Below are 19,611 nucleotides of genomic sequence, written 5' to 3' on the forward strand. Positions count from 1 at the left end.
TTTGGGTCCCTTGGCGTCCACATCGCTCTGCGCAAAAGGGGTCACGTGGGCGTCCCTTTTTCGCCGGCGCTGCTCGCCCGTCTCCATCGCGCCGTGGCCGCCACGTACGCGGGACTCACAGCGGCTGGCATGCACCGAAGTTACACGGTCAATGGAGGCGTGCTGAGGCTGCAGATTTGACTGACGCTGGTCATCGCCTGATGCGCTGGACGGGACTGGACTGGACGGGACTGTATTGGACGGGGGGCGATTATTTTCTGCTTGCATGTCGCCTCGGGGCTGCATGTACATGTACAGGCACCGGGCATAGCACTTTGGCGCCTATAAGGGTCCGCGCCGGCTGCATGTGCGCTGCTGCGGCTTTTTGACAAGCGCTAATCCGCTGACATCATGGAGCAGCTGGCCACATGATTTGCGCTGCGACACCGCCAGTCCAGCGGCAGAGCGTACTATGTATGTTGTTTTCGACATACGACCCTGGCACCGCCCAAGTACCGGGTACGAAACATTTGTGAGCATTTACGATGGGTCGTCCATCTGGCATCATGGATAGGTATTACACGTATAGGACAGGTAAGAGGTATTGTCGATGCCGGCTTGGCTGACTCGTTACACGACATCCACGTACTTAACTACATGTACATGCTGCAATAAAGGGCAAGGTCACAACATGTGTGTATACTAGTATTCTTTTAAGATACATGTGTTATTCTCAATCTCAGCCCAGCATCAATGACTCTTTGCACGGCTGGTCCGGTTTAATTAACATTACGAATGATGAAAAAGCTTAGGCACGCACATGTCCCTACATGTTTCGTCAGCTCAGAGTGGGCTCTCTCCGAGGACCCTGTTTCCCCATCAAATCTCGATCTGAATCGAACAGAGTGCCTGATAGAGGGCAGAACATTCATCTCGCTTTATGCGTACAACTCCTAAATCATGGCCACTGCGCCGGCAACAATCATTGCGGCCGTGACCAGTGGCTTCGCAGCAGCCGCAGCGGCAGTGCTCAGCGAAGTCGAGGCGCGCGTAGTCGACGCAGGTCTACCAGATGCCGCGGTGTTCGAGCTTACAGCCCCAGTAGTCGTGGGCAATGCAGATGATGTCGTCTGTGGAGTTGTCGTCTCCGCTGCTTCCGTGGTCTGAGTCGCGTTTGTCGTCTTTGGAGTTGTGGCAGCGGTAGCAGAAGTAGACTTATCCGCGGTTGTGGCTGTAGCCGCTGCAGACGCGGACGAAGAAGCGGCGGAGCAAAACTGAATAGCTGCGGGGAGGACCTTGTCTAAGTTATTGATACAAAATTGTCAGTTTGTTTACGCCATAATGCTGTTTACTTCTTATTTGCTCGAAAAAGTGGAATCTTAATCTTACCGACGGCAACATCGTTGCCACAGTCTTTGAGAACACACGCAAGTCCCGAGTTGTAGATGGCCTCGTAGTTGCTCTGTACACAGAAGCAGACTGCATCAGTTGTTGAGCAATCGGTCGCTTGCTTAGTCGCCTCTTCAAGACAGTCTATGGAGCACTTTGGAAAATAATCTGATAGACTCTGTGCCGCTACGACGCCAGCCACGGAGGCGGCAACGAGGAGTGTAGTTGTCTTCATGACGGCGGGTTGAAGCGAACGTTGCCTAGGAAAAGAGCTCCCAGTAAATGAGTTATCCAAACGAAAGCAAACGAAAAGAAAAAGGGGTAAAACAGATAGCTTAATGTCGAGAAAGGGTTTTCAGTTCCTTCAACCCAATGGTGGGGAGGCAACATAAATGTAGTTCAGAGACTCTTCTAAATCGCGCGTCAAAGCGTCCAGACCAAGGGCCTTTTGCCATCAATATCCGGTCTCTTTTGTCTAGAACTCAGGTCGCCAGCTAGCCTTACCTGTTTAAACAAGTACTAAAGCGCAGCCAAGCCTCGTTCCAGCCGAAATCGCTCGTATGCTTTTACTACTCTAATTTCACATGCGGTTTGGTTCAGTTCAATACTGCATATTCGCCGAGCCGTCAGGCCTTGGCAACCACCCGGCCTCAAGCTAAAGCGGTAAGTGCTGGCGAGCGTGTTGGCGCTAATACGAAGCTGAAAGCTCAGCGGCGTGCTGTGACTGGCAGGATTGGTGATGATGGTGGATATGATCTGATAAAATTTTTATCTGATGATCAGATAAGATCACACCTACTGGATGCCATCCCGGTCCTTACACACCTCGGAGGATGCACCAAGAGAGGGGCTCGCGGCCCTGATCCCTGATAATTCCCATGCAGCACGGCATCCTTTGCTGTTTATGTTAACGCTTTGCAGTATGCCGCTCTTTTTTCGTAACCCGATCGCTTTCCGAGAGGCATTTTAGAAAACCCTGCCGCTTTAGATCGCCTTGCCCACTCGCATTACTATCTATTAGGTATCTGTTTCTGTTAGCTCTACCACTCTACCACGCTTTGCCAAGACGTTACCGCCAGGCATGAAATTTCTTGTAAAGAAATAAAAGCCCGTCGGAGCCGATTCCCAGCCCCGGAAAATGCCCTAGTCTGTTGGCAACTGCTCCCCTCCTCCTCAGCTCTATTTTGACCTCTGCGTCTCTGCGAGCGTTGGTCAAACGTGACGAAGCTTTACTCGCTATTCACAATGGGTTTGTTTTCGAAGGCTGTCCCTGAGGGGGAAATAGCTACGGCTGTACCAGATATTGCCGACGAAAAGGGCAGAGGCCAAAAGGATCCCGCGCAAATTTCAGAGGAGCCTGACTTGAGCAGTGGCGGGGACGAACATGTTCAAGGTGGTGTCCAAAAGATCGAGGCGGCCGCACAGGTTTGGTCGACGCGGAGCATGGTCGGTGCCTACATTATGTGAGGCAAATCACAGAATTAACCAACTATGATGGTATGCTAATGTTGGTTTAAAAATTACAGTATCTGGCTCATCTACTTCATCACATCGATCGAAGAGGTTGTCACCGGTGCTCTGAATCCCTTTGTCACCAGTTCCTTTCAGCAGCATTCCCTAACGGCAGCGACTGGTATCATGGCCAGCATCTTTGGTGGACTTACCAAACTTCCACTGGCCAAGATTCTCGATACTTGGGGTAGGCCTCAGGGGCTGCTCCTTATGCTGCTGATCTGGGTTGTTGGCTTTGTTATGATGGCTGGCTGTAACAACGTTGAGACGTATGCTGCAGCTCAAGTCTTTTCATCTATTGGGTACGTTGAGTGTTTTTTCTGTTCGTTTCTTCCGAGCTGGCTAACGATCTGTGTACCCTCTTCAGATCTCAAGGCGTCAGCTACTGTATTACCATCTTCATCGCCGATACCACCTCCCTTATAAACCGACCTCTTATGCTTGCCTTTGCAACATCTCCATACATCGCCACCACATTTGCGGGTGGTCCAATCGCAGACAGCGTCATTGCCCATATCGGTTGGCGATGGGGTTTTGGAATCTGGTCCATCGTAACCCCCATTGTTGTCGGTCCTCTAGGTGCACTCTTCATCTGGAACCACGTCAAAGCTCGCAAGCAGGGGCTGCTTACATCGAAATCCGGCCGACTCACCTTTTCCGCTGTCAAGAAATACTTTATCGAGGTGGATATAATCGGCATTCTCATTCTTGCCACGGGGATGGCCTTGTTTTTGCTTTCCTTCTCCATCTACTCGTACCAAGCTGAGCAGTGGCGTGCGCCAATCATCATTGCTTTCATCATCGTTGGCGGCATTCTCATCATTGCATTTGTGTTCTACGAGGCATATCTAGCGCCTGTCAAGTTCATCCCAGTAAACTTGCTGATGGATCGGACCGTCTTCTTCGCGGGCATGATGTTCTTTTTCGTCTTTGCCAACTCGTCAATCTGGGGCAGCTATTTCAGCTCCATGCTGCTTGTTGTCTGGAACACTGGTATTACCAAAGCTACTTACATCGGTAACATTTACCGCGTCGGCTCGTGCTTCGCGGCTCTTGTCCTTGCCTACTTTACCCGCCTCACTGGGAGATTCAAGTGGACTGCGACTCTGTATGCGCTTCCTCTCACACTTCTTGGTGTTGGGCTCATGATACAGTTCCGACAGCCTGATTCAAAGATTGGCTATGTCGTCATGACTCAAATCTTTGTTGCTTTCGCTGGTGGTCCCATGGTTGTCGCTGGAGAGATGGCTATGATGGCTCCTTCGGATCATCAGCATATCGCCGTCATTATGGCCATTCTTGACCTCTTTTCTAGCATTGGTAGCGCCATCGGGTCAACAATTGCCGCCGCCATCTGGACGGGCACATTCAAGAAGAACTTGATCAAGAATCTTCCGGCTGATGCTCCCGTGGACGCAATCTACGGCAATCTCTACACCCAGCTAGGATACCCTGTTGGTTCGGAAATCCGGCATGGCATTTCCATCGCATACGGAGAGTCTCAGCGCCTCATGCTGATTACGAGTGTATGCTTCATCGTGGTTGGCTGGGGATGTACGTGGATGTGGCGAGACATCAAGCTTCGCGACCTGAAACAGACGCGTGGCAATGTCATCTGACCTTGGCAACATCAAATACGCATATCGCTCACCTTTGCTGCCTTGGAAGCATATCTAACAATTTCATTTTGAGTTGAAGAGTGTAGGTGTGATGGCAGTTAATACATGTAGTTGAGCATGTGGTAAAAGTTTGGGAGTTCCCAAGTGTAATGGAGCTGGTATAGAAAATCGATGAAGGAAGAGGGATGAAAATACAAAAAGTAGTCATCACCAGTAGGGTATGATGGTATTTCGTGTAACAGCAAAACAATTAGCATACCGCTCACTATCTATAATTCGATCCTTTGTAGTGTGCATAAACCATGGCTTCAGCAAGAGGTTGAAGAAGAATATCTATAGGAATACTCTATCATCAATATCATCAAGAAAGTACGACATCTTTGGAATTTTGATAAAGAGAAGAAGGGAACTGAGCAAAGCTCCACAAGCAAAGGAAAAAAAAAAAGGAGCGACACATAAGCCCAAGTGCTCATTAAAATAGATCTCTGAGAGACGAGACACAATTAACAATTTGACGCATAGGGGTATGGTAATCAACCAATATGGCTTAGACTAATCTTTCTTTTGGCGCTGACTTCTTTACTGAGTGGATTCTTCATGGCTTCAAATTTTTGATCAATAAATGCTCAGATTAGAAGAGAAAGAGGCTGACAGATTTTAGATGTATTCTCAAGACAAAAAAGAGAAAATTCGAGCGACGCCTAAAGCACTCCATGGAAGTTACGATTTCAAGGTTAGCAACAATCACGACCGATGTAATCAATGCTTTCGGAAAGAGTTTATAAAGATTGATTAGCTCAAAGTTGTCAACTCTTCTTCCTCTGGGTGGTCTAGTTGGTTCATGGCGTCTGACTGTAATGGAAAACATCTCATCAGAAAGTCGGCGGTTCGATTCCGTCCCCGGAGAGTACTCTCTTCGGAGAAGAGTTACATTTTTGCCGAAATCCTCCAGATGCATTCTTGTTTATCCATTTTTCTTTTTTTTGAAACTCGTCAACTCTGCCACTGTCTATTGAATACTCCCACTGTCGGCCCAAGTCTTCATCTCTCGCTTTTGTAATGTTTTATTGCGAATCGGGGCTTACTGTTTCTTCTAACAAAATCCCATGCGAGTTTACACGCCTTATAAGCGACTTGCTCGGCACAGATCACTGTTAAGTTGTCTTGATTAATTGCAACCTATACTATGGCTCAGAGTGAAACAACTAGGTTGCTCCAGATGCGTGTCCATTGTCGTATTTCCTGATTACCTCCCGACGGACTTTTGAGTTCTTAAATACCAACCATACGCTTATTTAAGCAGAAAATAGCATTGCAAATCAGTCATCGGGAGACGGGCCGAGCTGACTGCCACTTGTCATTGCCCGGTACAATTAGAATCGTTTTCCGCGATTTATAGCGTCTAAAATAGCCTAAACCGACTGACTAACCCGCTTGTCATCCCGATGAAAACAAGTTCACGAATCATAGCTCTGCGATCTAGCGGCAGTTGCCCGCCGAGCTCCAGCCGGACTCTCCGGAAACGTCACGTATAAACGATCAGGTAGAAGCATCATTGCGGTGTGGGGTCAATTGAATTGTTGCTCTGGTATTCTCTTCAATCGAATGTTGTGTGCAACATGTCGCTACCAGTAAGGAACAGGTTCTATCCTCGCGCTGGCGAGAATAAACTTCCTCTGTCTCACCCAGAAGTTGCGGTAGCAAGGCCCAAATTCTTTGGCGCAGCGTTGCTGAACTTTGTTCTGTACATCCTTTTGTTCTTCTGCCTCTTCTGCTATTTATATGGGTCCCTCTTTCAACAAGTTCCTCGAACACACAACATTCACATCTTATGGGTCGATTATGATGGCGGAATTATCGGCGATGCTGTGCGAAATGCGTACAGCTCTTTGCAGTCACTCCAATTTCCCTCTTTGATTGAGAAAACCGCTTCGCAATTCCCAACGCCGGGCGACTTGAGAGAGGCTGTTTGCAGATCGCACTATTGGGCCGCCCTATATACATCTCCTTGGGCTTCTGTCAATCTGGCTCAAGCCATTGCTGGAACTAACACCTCTGTATATAACACCTCAGACGTGCTCACATTCATCTGGAATGAAGCCAAATATCCTACTATTATGGATGGTGCCATCTCGACGAACCTTCACACGCTGGCTGATGCCGCACGAGTTTCTTATATCGCTCTCAATGGCTCATCTGCTTTTCTCACAATTCCGCCCAACAACTCTGCTGCTCTATCTGCCTTTACGAATCCATGGACTTTGAACTCTATCAACATTAGGCCGACAATCCAAGGCACCCGTGCGGTCTACAACACGATATCTTTTGTCTTGGTTCTCATTGAGGACTTCTTCTTCCTTGCTACATTCAACGGGTTATACAACCAATTCAAAATCTTTTTGCGAATAGGACCAGAACGAATCATCATTGTTCGCGATCTCATCTCTCTTACATTCACCATGGTCAGCGCAATGGTGAATTCTGCTGCCATCTGGGCGTTCAAGGCGAACTGGGATGTAACAGCCGGTCAATGGGCCCTAAGTTGGCTGACTTTGTGGCTATTCGCCCACGCCAACTTTCTCCTGTTCGACACTTTCACCATTTGGATTCCTCCACAGTTTGTGTCAATGTGCCTTGTCACTTGGATAGTGATGAACATCACCTCAATCGTGTTTCCATTCAGCATAATGTCGCCTTTTTATCGCTTGGGATACGGCCTGCCTGCACATGCAGCCTATGAAGTCCTTACCGACATCTGGTCCAACGGCTGCAATCCGCATCTATCTTACGCTCTACCAGTGTTGTTTGCATATGAAGTCCTCGGCCTTATCTTGACAAGTATAGGCGTATATAAACGTTGTCACAATGCTGTGATAGTGGAAGAGACTACCAAAGAGGCGATGCGACTACGAGTAGAGGCAGCGCTCAAGGCAGAGCGCAGGCGTCTCTCTTTAGCGAGGAAAGAAAGTCGCGAAAAGCGCGCTCAAAGAACTCCTACAGCAGAATCATCCCACGTAACTGATGATGTGGAGGATCACAGCAACGACACCACTGAGGATGAGGAGGACCTGGAAGACCTTGAAGCTGTCGAAACCCAAATTGAGAGAATGCGATCGAGAGCATCCGCGCTGTCTAATGTCGGCCCAGCCTTTCGTCTTATCGGTTCAAATGATTAGCAGCAGTTTGTTCTTACGTTGTCTTAATCGTTGAGCTAATCGCGTTCATATACAATCGAACTTACACGATTCTATTAATATCTATACCCTTGGCCTTAATATATGTCTACTCCTAAGCGGCTATCTGTTTCTTGTGCCACATTCCTCGCTTCATAAGCTAAAATCTGCAGTTGTTCAAACCCAGCCACGAGCTGAGACCGAGAATAGAATCCCACAGCCTCTTTGAAGCAGACTCATCCGATCAAATGTCGCACTTATCGTGGTGTGCTTGTAAAGCAGCAAATTATACATCTTTAATCGCGGGCAGACACCCTCTAGACGCCATGCCATCTATTTTTGTACAAAATACAATAAATATTTGGACTTATTCGTGAAAGGAAGAGATGCGACACACAGCGCAGCCACTACAACCAATCCTTCAATATTAGAGACTCACAAGCTCCATCGCCCAATATTTAAAACTGTCACTGAAGTCCAAAATCGTCTCAGTTTCTAATCCGCCGTTACAACAGAAACCCAAAACTTGCAAAGCCAACCCAGGAAACGACGCAGTGTTCAGCCATGCAAACCATCTCTTCAATAGATTCAGCTTCAGCAACTCGGCTCAATCTAGGTCCGCTACCAACAACATTTAGTCCCCCAGTGGCTGCACCTCGCTACGATTCATCAATAACAATGTTTGTCTTTATGGGCGCGGCTGTTGGATATGGCTGCCACGACATTCAGACTTCAACTAGGCCATGCACCGCCGAAGACACCAACAAGCGAGATGGAGGAGCTCCGTGCCCACTTGACATGAGTGGAATGGATTCTGGTGGTAGATTTTGCCAGTCACCTCCACCTGACAATCTACCTGGCACTCACCTAACAAGCTACCAAGTAACCATGGATTATTACGACTACGGAGAATATTAGCCATCGCGACTTTTCTCTTACTCAATGTTCAGTGGCACAACGGCGTCTCAAAGTTCAACCGCCCTCACAGCCGAAGCCCTGAGAATGTCAAGTCAAGTGATCCAACATCGTCTCTCAGTAGTTCATCGACCAACAACCCGTCATCGGGCAAAGCTTCTCACAATGGAGAAGAGATTGTAATTGGAGTAGCTGTTCCTTTAGCCGTCATTCTAATAGGCACGGTGGCCTTCTATCTCCTAAGGCGTAAGAAAAGACTACGAAAACGGATATCAGATCAAGAAGTTTTGGCCGAAGGAGGCAACTCAGGGTCAGGCCAGAAAGCGGAACTACCAGGCAGTATTGCGGCCGCCATCTCTAGGCCAAAGGGCGTAGCTTATCAGAAACCTGAGCTCGACAATATGGCTGTTACGATTTTACCTGAACTAGCTGGCGATCCACCTTGCGATACGATACAGGAGCTACATGGCAGTAGTATTACAACAACGCCAAGCGATACCACAACACCGGCTTCTAAGCCTCAGGGCCTAGTTAGTCACAGTGCTGCTGAAGATCAACAAACTCCAGTCGGCGCCTTGTCTAGCATCGACCTGAGCAGTGCTTCGGAATTGGGGTTGTGGAATTGGAATAATTTCGACACGCTGAAAGGATCTTCTGAGCACCCAGCAACCAATGCGCATCAAGGATAAGATTTGTCTCCTGAAGCATCTGAGTTACAATTCTGTAAAGTACTAACCTTATATTTTAACGCAAATTCGAGAACGGGCACCAAGAGCCTTAGTGGATATATGCCTAAGTAGCGTGTACAAAGAATTAAATGACGATAATAGTCGCTTTTTAAGCTATCTAGATTCTGTAGACTATCTTGTTTAGTCTTTATACATGCGTTACATCGTTATGCTCGTATAAAATCTCCGCTTTCCGCTTACTTCGACGCCCCCACGTAGCAATCAAACACGGCACAAAGATCAGATCGAGCTTCTGGAGAGCTAGAACCTTTTCACTAATCTAGAACTCGTATTAATTTCCATATTTGGTTCGACATTTCTTATTCAAATGGTGGATCTTGTTGGTATATTTCACCAACCGCGCATCAGTAGTGTTTACCATTGAACAAGCCCAAATCATCCATTTGAGATAATCCATATACATACCTATACAGCAATACAAAAACATTATTGTATGGGGAAACTAATGTTAGGCACAACTTGCAGTTTCTGGTGTCCTTGTATTGATCGAACAAGTGGACGCACCTGGTGTATCTAGGTGTCTTACTCTTTCATTCAGCGTAACACTTGCACGTACCTAGTAAACATCACTCCGCTAAACATCCTAGTAACCAACTGCACTCATTTCTACTGCATTGGCAAGATCTTAAAGGGCTAGTTGAACCGTGATGTTGAAGCAATCGACCCATGTTTGCAATCAACTGAAGCACAACCAAGGCGCCTTAGATCTGAAGCTAAATCGAGCGTTGCAATGTTAAATATGAATCTCCCATTATCCCTTTGAAAGTACGGTCACGTCTGTAGTTCTTCATTTTAGCAACCAAAAGCGAAAACTACGCAGTTCAAGCGATGTTTACAAACGGCATATAGTCCAGGCGCAAGGCTCGTGGTATAGCAGACACCAGGACGTCTAATGCTTCACAGCACAGTCTATATGTTTACATTTACCCTACAATCAAAGACTACTGACATTTTTGAGCGAGCATACGATGAGCTAATATACACACAGCCACTCACGTATAGACATCTAATTCTATATACAAGTAAGCCGCATGGCTATGAACAATAGCAATGTGCCCGTGAGTTACTGATATAGAGACAACTAAGCAACAGAGTGCTTTGACAGAAAGAATTATTGAAGAATTCATCAATTCCGAAAATGTATAGATGCCGAATGATGCGTACGAATCAGACAATGCCTGAAGGAGACACACTCTTAGGTAAGCTGTAGTTAAGCGGAACACCTCGGTCGTTTGCCCAGACATGGGCCCTGGAAGCAGAACTGTAGCGTCGACCCATTGTCAGGCTTTACCGCTGTGCTTTCTAGGCTAAAGTCCAAGCGGCTCGGTTTATTTCAGATAGCTAGCGGGGAGATCCGGTACTTTTCTGTTTCCTCTATATAGTAACTAGTAAATTGCAGGGGGAACACTGTACCTTGTAATGACCTTTTTCGTCCACCCCTGAAGAAGTACCAAAGTGCATTCAGCTATGCCAAGGATGTGCGTATGATGGATGATGCCACACCAGGGGCTCTGATCTCCCAGCAGTTAACTGACTGGGGCTAGCTTACATGTAGGAACGCACTTGCGCCGAATTGACGCCGGCACTGAACCTCAAGACGCCATACCTTTTGACGGTATATATCACTAACTAAACTAATTTAATTTAGATGAGTGCTGATACTAGTAATACGTTACACTGGTTTGGTGTTAAGATGCTACGATGAATATTGTGTATTGACTGTTTGACTGGTTGATGGCGCGTTTTCGCCAATGACTCTCTGTGTAAGCGGCTGACTGGCCTCGGTGTCAGCTGCGAGCAACTTGGATGATATATCGCTTTGTTCAACTCAGAGAATATTTCAAAACTGCCAAGCGGACAAACCGCCATTTAGACTTTAGTCTTTGCAATTGTCTCTGTTGCTTCCTCCTTCCACTCTGGTCGCCAGCGCGTAAGTGGTGGTCGCTCTTTGATGATGTCTCCAGTGCTCCATAACATCCGCTTCTTGTCTGTCTCCTCGGTAGTTTCGTTATCTGGGCAGATAACGTAGAATTTGTCTTGTTCCATCTTTTTATATAAGAAGTCGGCGACCTGCTCCGGCGCCCATGCACCCGCCGGCTTCTCTTTGGTCTGGCCACCCCCAGTCTAGAAAGGGAAGTAAAAAGTAAGCCTCATGTTTAGTAATACTAGTATAAAATGGTAGGATTTGTGTATGTATAGGTCGCTAGAGATTAAAAGGAAGTGTGTTTGAGTAGGAGCTACTCACCATGCCTGTGAACGTCCAGCCCGGGACAAGAAGGTGCACACTGGTCTTGGTGTCTCGCAGGTCCCAGCTGAGATGCTCTGCAAGAGTCTTTACAGCAGATTTAGACGCATTGTATGCAGCGTTTCCTGGAGGGTTGGTGATGCCCTGTTTGCTGCCCGTGATGACAATGGAGGTGGGTCGACTTTTGGCAGCTTCTTGAACCACCGGGAGGAAGGTGTTGATACCATTAATTACGCCAAATAGATTCGTCTCGAGGACCTATATAGTGTGCAGGGCACATGTCATTGTTAGTGGTGGAAATATTAGCGCTGAGAACACCACTCTGCTGCTTTGTCTTCATCTAGAGCCCTCTAGTATGTAGTAGGTAGTTGCAGGCACGTACGGTTCTAAAGTAGTCGTTATCTCCCCATGTCCCTCTTGCGCCCACGCCCGCATTCAAAACAAGAAGCTCGATTGAACCAAACGTCTTGGCAGCCTGGTCGCGGAGTGACGCCCAGCCCTCAAGCTTGCTCACATCAAGGACCGAAGTGGCCACATCTGATGAGGATGAGCCAACTTCAGCTTTTGCCTTTTCCAGAGCCTCGGCGTTGCGGTCTACAAGCAGCAGCTTCATGCCCTTGCTGCGGCAGAGCTTGGCAATGGCAAGGCCAACGCCGGAGGCCCCGCCGGTAATCAGAGCGGTTGAGCCCGGAGCGAAGACGGCAGCTGCGGCGGACATTTTACGCTGCTAAAAACGGGGTCGGGAAGGATGAACGATGATAGAAGCTTTGACTGGTAGGCGACGGTGAAATGCCTTCGGGTATTATACTATACCAGACTAGAATTGCAGTGGTGTGAAAGTTGAGGGAGCTTGTGACTGGATTATATCCATATGTAAGAAATTTAACATCTACGAGGTGCTCATATACAAAGTCTGACGCCCGCTACAAAGCAAAACTAACGCATGACTTCATTCTGCAAACAATGGCCGCGTCAATGAGGAGGTCAAATAGAAAACGCGGGGTTCGTGGAGAACAAACGCCGATTTGTCTTCGGCGATAAGACGCCGTTTAAAGCCTCAACTACGGGAAACCTAAGAGTATATTAGAACACTTCAAGCCTTCTTTTAAGCTCTGCCAGCATATTTATCTTTGAAGCAAACTCTATTCAGCCTTGATAAGGATCAAAGCCGTAGCTGAATGATCTGCATTCTACGATTGAATACTAATCATCATCTAAACAGGCCTTGAATAAAGCAACCCGACCCCATTCACCATGTGGTAAGCAGCAATGGTGCCCCAGGGGCCAGGGACCCAAGCTGCGATCCGTCTTATGCGAAGAACTGCTTAAAAAAGAAAAAGCCACAGATGCTCATAAGCCGCCAAGCAGCTGGGAACCTCTGTAAGGAGCGAGACTCTCCCGAGAGCTCTGGCTTCGGCGCCATGCGCTGTGTCTCTGTCCGCAAAGAGCATCTAAGCTGACAAGCTGGCTAACAACTACATGTACATGTAATACTACAATCCCGACACATATGCTGGGAGCGGAGACCTAATAACATGTGTTGCACTGCACTAGTAGCAATACGCAGTACACCGTCGGGATCCCGCATGTGTCCGCGTACCGTTCCGCAAGGAGCAGCAAATGTATAGAATAGAGCGTATAGGAATAGTCAGCTCGCCCACCTAGGCAGGCGATATGCGAGGCTTGTTGTGGCAGCTTCTTCGATGGGCCACCGATCCAGCGGCGCCACAATTCGGGATTTGCAGCGCTTTGTTCATCCGGCGGCTCTCCTTTTAAACTTAGCGCATGATGGTCATCTGCAGGTCCCAGACAGCTTACATACTTGTACATGCAGTACGCGAATAGAGTCTGATACGCTGTACTTGTAGAACCTGCAAGTAGATGTCAACAGCCTCCTGCATTCACGTCTGGTTTTTGTCCCGGCATTGACGCTAGATTCGGGGATATTTTAACCGAGAGCGAGGGCTCAAAGTGCCGAGGAAGTCTGGAGAAGGGGGCAGTATTCTCATATTACAAGCAAGCACACGCAATACTAAATCCGGGGGGCATATACAAATCCAGCAGCCCCTTGCAACACAAGTCCATGAGGATGGAGCCCTGGTCTTGTAGCGGCAGTCCTAGCGACGGATTCTTTCTAGCATCAACCAAGCATCGCGATCCTTCCATTGAGGCCTGGAAATATCAAGGACCTGCTATCACACAAGCCGCCTAGCCTTGACGGCCATATGTCGGAGACAAAGACGGCCAAGGCTCAAGTGCCGGCTATTATCGCCAGCTCTGCGGCTATGTGAGCCATTTCCGGCCATTTCCAGCCATGGAAGTTGCCTGTCTGTTTAGCATCCGGCCTAGTGCATAGCGTGCTCATCTGGTCAAGTCCTCATGCAGCCTGAACTATGCAGCGAGATGACTCGTGCCGAGCTAGCCACAAGGCAGCTACACATAACAGCCTCCCCGTAATATCAGAACAGCAGGAGAATCTTCCACTCGCATGCTGGATATTGCCAGACGCTTCCTCCACTAATCTTAATGCGGGAGGCGCCAGGCCACGCCGGACCCATGGCGCTGGCGGCAAATGTAGCGGCGCCGCGTGTGAGTGGTGTGGAATGAAAAGATGGTGTGGAGTCTAACAGCACTCCTTGCTAACAAGTGGTGTCTTGCGGCAATGTCTCGCTGTCACGCTGATGAACAACCCCGGATTTTCTATTAGTTAGAGGCAGCGTGACATTTCCACGATGACTACCTGGCACTCACGCGAGAGACGTGAAGAAGGAGATGATCACAGTGATCGGCCATCAGATGGCTGCGACATCTGCAGTAGCCGGCCGCGCATTGTGATGTGTTTCCTTCATCACAAGCTCAATGCGCGATCGAATCATGTTAATGCCGCCTCAAACGCCGGTGTCTTTGGCCCCCTAGCAGGAGTTCGCGCGTAGTTTACATGTAGCTTCTGTACCCCAGACGGCCGACCCCTGGTCAACAGGGCTACAGCCATAGTCAGGCACCAGCCTTTTCTGATTCTACCAGTTGTACTCCTTATTCCCTTCTTCACTCACCCTGCTCTGTAAATTATCAAAATATGGGTAGCAAATAGAATCCCCTGTCTGGATGGAGCACGGCGCCAACCGGGCCAAGCTTCCTTTAGGAGCCTTGCTCACCTTTTGAGGCTATTTGCCTATCTTCTCTACCGAGTCTCCCCAAGAGGATAGGCCAAAAACTGTGAGCACGAGGGAGATCTCCTCCGTTTCTTGTCGAACTAAGATCCGCGACCTATCCTCCGTACCTCGTGCACATCATGAGGCTGACAACGAAGATCGCTACTCGTAACCGCAAGTGAATAACGGAGCATGGAGCGGGAGATTGTCCCGATCAACATCTCCCAATCTCTAATCCACAAACTCTATTGTCTTGTATCTTGGCCGCATGAGAAAAGATTTAACAAAAGTCTACCTGAGTTGTAACAAAATCTCGTCCCACGTGTTCCATCCAGCCTATCGGCCCTTCCGTCAGAAGACGTACGCAGATTCCTTTTCGAGATAGCATCTCTACTCACCCAGCATATCCCTCCATCTCCCAATCCAGTCTCATGGCGCTTCTCCACCGATGAGCCCGTCTCCCGGACATGGGCCCCCCCTTTCTGGAGCATGGCCACTGCGAAGCTTGTTTTGTTCAGAGGCCAGACACACTAGAGCTCCGAATGGCCCTGGCTCGAGCCCATCTACAGACCCCTGCTGCAGTCCAATCATCGGCCCGGCCTCCTCCATTGTTATCGCGGGTGACGATGGCGTGTGGATGCTTTTCCTTGGTGGTTTGCTTGCATAGTCTCTTGGAGACTTCTCACCTTCCAAAACGGCATTGGGTATGACTTGGGTCATTCGGCGTAACTTACATAGATCAGACTGAGCTTTGTCATTCAATTTCGATGTATATGATGCCGTATATATATATAGGAGCAGATGCCTTCTCATCTACCAGATCTCCTGGCACCAGCACCAATATCTCGAGGATATCACAGCTTATTCTTGGCTCAGGAGCCTAGTATCGTCTCTCCTTTCAATCAAAAGCCTCAGTCTTCTGTACATATTCCCCGTTCTCAAGTTGTATATACAGCATCATTACATACGCCAAAATGTGGTCCCCTAAGATTGCTGCCGCTGTTCTCGCCTTTGTTGGAGCTTCCAACGCTTGGGCTCCCCCCTCATACTCCGGTTACAACCTTGTTTGGTCCGACTCCTTCGCTGGTAATGGCGGTTCTTCTCCCAACACTGGCAACTGGAACATCATCACCGGTTACCTGAACGTCAACGGCGAGCAGGAGACCTACTCCTCCAGCACCCAGAATGTTCAGCTCAGTGGTGGAAACACTCTCCAGATTGTCCCCTGGAACAACGGCGGCAGCTGGACATCTGGTCGTCTCGAGTCCACCTACACCTTCACCCCTGGTGCTGGCAAGGTGACCGCTGTCGAGGCTTCCATTCGCTTCGGTAACAACGCTCCGGGCAACCAGCAGGGCATGTGGCCCGCTTTCTGGATGCTGGGTAACTCCATCCGTACTGGTGGCGGCTGGCCTGCTTGCGGTGAGATTGATATCATGGAGGTTGTCAACGACCAGTCTGTTGGCCACGGAACCATCCACTGCGATGTCTACCCCGGCGGTATCTGCAACGAGGGTAACGGTATCGGAGGCAGCACCAACATCAACGGCGCCAACACCAACTTCCACACCTGGCGTGTCCAGATCGATCGTACGCCTAGCAACTGGCAGTCCGAGACCATCACCTTCTTCCTCGATGGTGCCCAGTACTTCCAGGTCGCTGGTTCTCGCATCAACAACCAGAATGTCTGGAACAGCCTTGCTCACAGCCCGCTGTACATCATTCTCAACGTCGCTGTTGGCGGAAGCTTCGTATGTATCCCCTTCTCTACCCATTCATCTTTTACTGTGCAAGTTACTAACACGAGAACAGCCCGGAAACACCAACGGCAACACCCTCGGTGGCTACGGCAGCATGATGGAGGTTGGCTACGTCGCCCAGTACTCCACTTAAAGGAGCTTCTATCTTATAGCATCTCTTTAAGAGATGCGATATTATAGTATATATGCCCAAGTTCTCCTTGGGCTCAGTGACGAAGCTGGAACGATATCCACTCGTTACTACGCACATACACGCCCTTTTATGATGTATATAGCTTCTTCTCCATGTATATATTGAAACCTACTCTGCGGGGATGAGTCAATACCTATGAATTGATGATACTCATGTTTATACGCACAAACTGTCCCTATTTTGCCATATATAAGTGAGGATTATTGTGTTCTCCTTTAAAACGCCCAGCGGCTGTAGCAACAAACATTCCATTCCATCACTTGGAGGCTTTTTTCTGTTTCGACTGGGTCTATACTAACTCATCTATATATGTAACGTATGATAAATTACTGCACTGTACCAGCGCTACCCTCCACTTGCTCAAGAAACTCATGTAGCTCAGCTATCTTCTTTTCAGTATCTTGTTTTCGCAGCTCTTGCAGGTCAAACGTCGCTCGCAACTCATCAACCATGAACGGTTTTAAAGGAGCCTTTTTCGCAGCCTTGTAATCGTACACCACAATGTCCTCAAAGCACTTGGCTGCCGGCCGCCTTTGCTGCTCTGAATACACGACAACGTCCAGGTAGAAGCGATCGGAGCTATAATCTGGCTTTGTGACGAGTTTGTGCAAAACTGTGATGCGATCCGGGAAAGTCATGGGCTGTTCTGATGTTAATCATAGCGCGCAATGCAGCGGAACTATCTTGTGATCGAAGAATCATTCGTGACTTACGAATTTAAAGTCTGTTCTAATACTTGCTAGTATGAGGCCGATGCCTTTTGGTGTCATAAGATCAAACCATTCCTGCTCGTACTTGGGGTCTGTGAACTGAGCAAGCTTTCGTGTCCAGTTGACACGGCCAGATTCGGCAAACCGGTTGTAGATGACGTTATTGACATGTCCTTTACAAAGTTAGCAATTTGAAACAGGCACAAGCCTAATTTTAGCTGTAATTCACCCTATGTTTCAAATAATTAGTCAGATTAAAGCAATAAACGAACTTGTCTCATGATTTCATCACATGATTAAAGACTCACCATCAAATCCTTTATTCACGAATAACGAGAACCAAGTCAGTACTGCTCTCGGATAACACATCATCGGACGAATAGCACATTCTCACCATATCTCCCCACTGTATCGCGTGGCCATCAACTCCTCTCCTCTCAGGCTCGGCCAAGAACCCTTCTCGACCAGCAGAAAGCATAAGCCAGTTCTTGTCCAGGTACGCAAGTCGATCTTTCACAGTTTCGGCTTTCTCAGGTGCAAGTTGAAGGGAAAGGGATTTTTTCAATCGGTGCTGTAACTCTGACAGCCATCTTGGATTGATCGCTCCATTTTCCGATGCTCGTGGCGGCGGCGTTGCTGCAGATAATTTAGCGGTTGTCATGAAGGAACGAATTGACAACGGTCGCGTAGCCCGAGTTGCGGCATAACTGCTGAATTTCGCAACCGCGCTCTTCATCTTGTCTTGGTATGTCCTTGAATATCGAAAGAATGACACAATGCAGCTCCTTATATGACGAGACTGTACTGCAGGGAGAGTTTTCTCGGCCTATCTTTGTAAGTTTGACGACGCCGGCTAGCCTCGGTAATTTTGGTCTTTGCCGTTGTCTGTGCTGTTTTAGCCTTTTCCTATTTGCGGGATCTACGGCTCATTGGATTTCTGCGCCTTTAAGAAAAAACAGATCATTAATCTTTTATGTCCGACCATAGGATACATATGTATGCTGGCATTATGATGAAACCAAAACGTGCCACAGATTAACCGCCCTGCGGTTACTTGCATGTACTCACTTAGTATTGCGCTCCCCCAATTACAAGCCATGTAATTGGATGAGACGGGTTCGCAGCTGACTGCAACATCCGTTTATGTATTCCCCAATCGGGCACTATATCGTTCATGAGGCTTCTTATTAGATAGATCCATGAGATCTATTTTATATACAAGTTTGGATTTATAGGTAGCCAAGAACTAATCCTGGACACTGCGCTCTGTAGGCTTATTAAGCCCTTCGAATATTATCTTCTGGATTTCACCTTAGAAGTTTTGGTTGACGCCTTCATAGCCTGGGTTTGCCTTTGCATACTTCACAAGCTCGCCTGCCCATGTCAACCTGGGTGTCTTCTCTTCATTGCGAAGTCCCTGATGCGCAAGTGCATTTCCCAGATCCTTCTCAATCTCAAGACGCGGCAGGTCTTCGTTGATAATTCTCCACTGCTCCTCCGACAGCGCCTCTTTTTCCAACTGATATCCGCGAAACTCGGCCCTGATGCCCAGCCGGACAGCCTGCGCGGCGCCTCCCAAGTTCTCCGGGATATGAGGCGTTGTGTGAAGTGACATTGCGAGCCAGGCCTCCCGAGCAGCAGATTCGCTCACACCATGCTTGAGAAGCACCGCAACTGCTTCGTCGCCAGCGCAAATTTCGAAGCGCTTGGGGTTGCTGTCATATTTCTCTAGTGTGCTCAGGTCGTGGTAGATGCACGCAACGAAGAGCACATGTGGCTCAAGCGGGATTCCCTTGAAGGTCTCGAAAGAACCTGGCAATCCCGCAGATGGGGTCTTCAATAGCGCTTGAGCATAGATAAACAATCGAAAGCTGTGATAGAAGAGCGAAGGCACTAGGGACTTGAGAGCAACGTCAAGAGCCTCGTGCGCAGCGGGATGATCGGGGACCAGAGCTCTGGCGGCGGCCGTCAGTGTGGCCCGCTCAGTGGATGAGGAATCGCCGGTTGTGAGACACATTTTAAGCTTATAATGCGTGTAACACGGTAGGTAGTATGAGTTTGCAATTATTCTTGTCTTTCCGGCTTTGGCATTGTCATGTATGACAAGGGATTGAGAGAAGGTGTCACTGGCTTGCTTTATATAATTCACTGGCTTCGACTTCCTCAGACTATAAAGGCTTTCTTTTTCATGACTGCTTACAAAAAGTACTAAGCC

At 48.3% G+C, this 19,611-nt stretch overlaps 7 protein-coding genes across 7 annotated transcripts; 4 read left to right on the plus strand and 3 right to left on the minus strand.

The window, feature by feature from the left end:
- Nucleotides 1–2,613: 2,613 nt before the first annotated feature.
- TGAM01_v207691 (major facilitator superfamily transporter) lies at nucleotides 2,614–4,499 on the plus strand (the record flags this gene model as incomplete). Its single annotated transcript, XM_018805185.1, has 3 exons — nucleotides 2,614–2,831; nucleotides 2,895–3,182; nucleotides 3,248–4,499. 3 exons carry the CDS (start codon nucleotides 2,614–2,616, stop codon nucleotides 4,497–4,499), a joined length of 1,758 nt encoding a protein of 585 aa, XP_018661635.1.
- Nucleotides 4,500–6,118: 1,619 nt separating this feature from the next.
- TGAM01_v207692 (hypothetical protein) lies at nucleotides 6,119–7,675 on the plus strand (the record flags this gene model as incomplete). The annotated part of the gene is made up of 1 exon (XM_018805186.1): nucleotides 6,119–7,675. One exon carries the CDS (start codon nucleotides 6,119–6,121, stop codon nucleotides 7,673–7,675), a length of 1,557 nt encoding a protein of 518 aa, XP_018661636.1.
- A 675-nt stretch (nucleotides 7,676–8,350) lies between these two features.
- Nucleotides 8,351–9,276, plus strand: TGAM01_v207693 (hypothetical protein; the record flags this gene model as incomplete). Its single annotated transcript, XM_018805187.1, has 2 exons — nucleotides 8,351–8,554; nucleotides 8,623–9,276. The coding sequence occupies 2 exons, from the start codon at nucleotides 8,351–8,353 to the stop codon at nucleotides 9,274–9,276; spliced, it is 858 nt and encodes a 285-aa protein (XP_018661637.1).
- Nucleotides 9,277–11,205: 1,929 nt separating this feature from the next.
- Nucleotides 11,206–12,299, minus strand: TGAM01_v207694 (hypothetical protein; the record flags this gene model as incomplete). The annotated part of the gene is made up of 3 exons (XM_018805188.1): nucleotides 11,206–11,460; nucleotides 11,582–11,839; nucleotides 11,964–12,299. 3 exons carry the CDS (start codon nucleotides 12,297–12,299, stop codon nucleotides 11,206–11,208), a joined length of 849 nt encoding a protein of 282 aa, XP_018661638.1.
- A 3,408-nt stretch (nucleotides 12,300–15,707) lies between these two features.
- TGAM01_v207695 (hypothetical protein) lies at nucleotides 15,708–16,626 on the plus strand (the record flags this gene model as incomplete). Its single annotated transcript, XM_018805189.1, has 2 exons — nucleotides 15,708–16,484; nucleotides 16,546–16,626. 2 exons carry the CDS (start codon nucleotides 15,708–15,710, stop codon nucleotides 16,624–16,626), a joined length of 858 nt encoding a protein of 285 aa, XP_018661639.1.
- A 386-nt stretch (nucleotides 16,627–17,012) lies between these two features.
- Nucleotides 17,013–18,132, minus strand: TGAM01_v207696 (hypothetical protein; the record flags this gene model as incomplete). Its single annotated transcript, XM_018805190.1, has 3 exons — nucleotides 17,013–17,327; nucleotides 17,400–17,569; nucleotides 17,724–18,132. The coding sequence occupies 3 exons, from the start codon at nucleotides 18,130–18,132 to the stop codon at nucleotides 17,013–17,015; spliced, it is 894 nt and encodes a 297-aa protein (XP_018661640.1).
- Nucleotides 18,133–18,708: 576 nt separating this feature from the next.
- Nucleotides 18,709–19,413, minus strand: TGAM01_v207697 (hypothetical protein; the record flags this gene model as incomplete). The annotated part of the gene is made up of 1 exon (XM_018805191.1): nucleotides 18,709–19,413. One exon carries the CDS (start codon nucleotides 19,411–19,413, stop codon nucleotides 18,709–18,711), a length of 705 nt encoding a protein of 234 aa, XP_018661641.1.
- Nucleotides 19,414–19,611: the final 198 nt, after the last annotated feature.

The sequence above is a fragment of the Trichoderma gamsii genome (genome assembly GCF_001481775.2).
Source record: "Trichoderma gamsii strain T6085 chromosome Unknown Scaffold_29.2, whole genome shotgun sequence".
Taxonomy (NCBI): domain Eukaryota; kingdom Fungi; phylum Ascomycota; class Sordariomycetes; order Hypocreales; family Hypocreaceae; genus Trichoderma; species Trichoderma gamsii.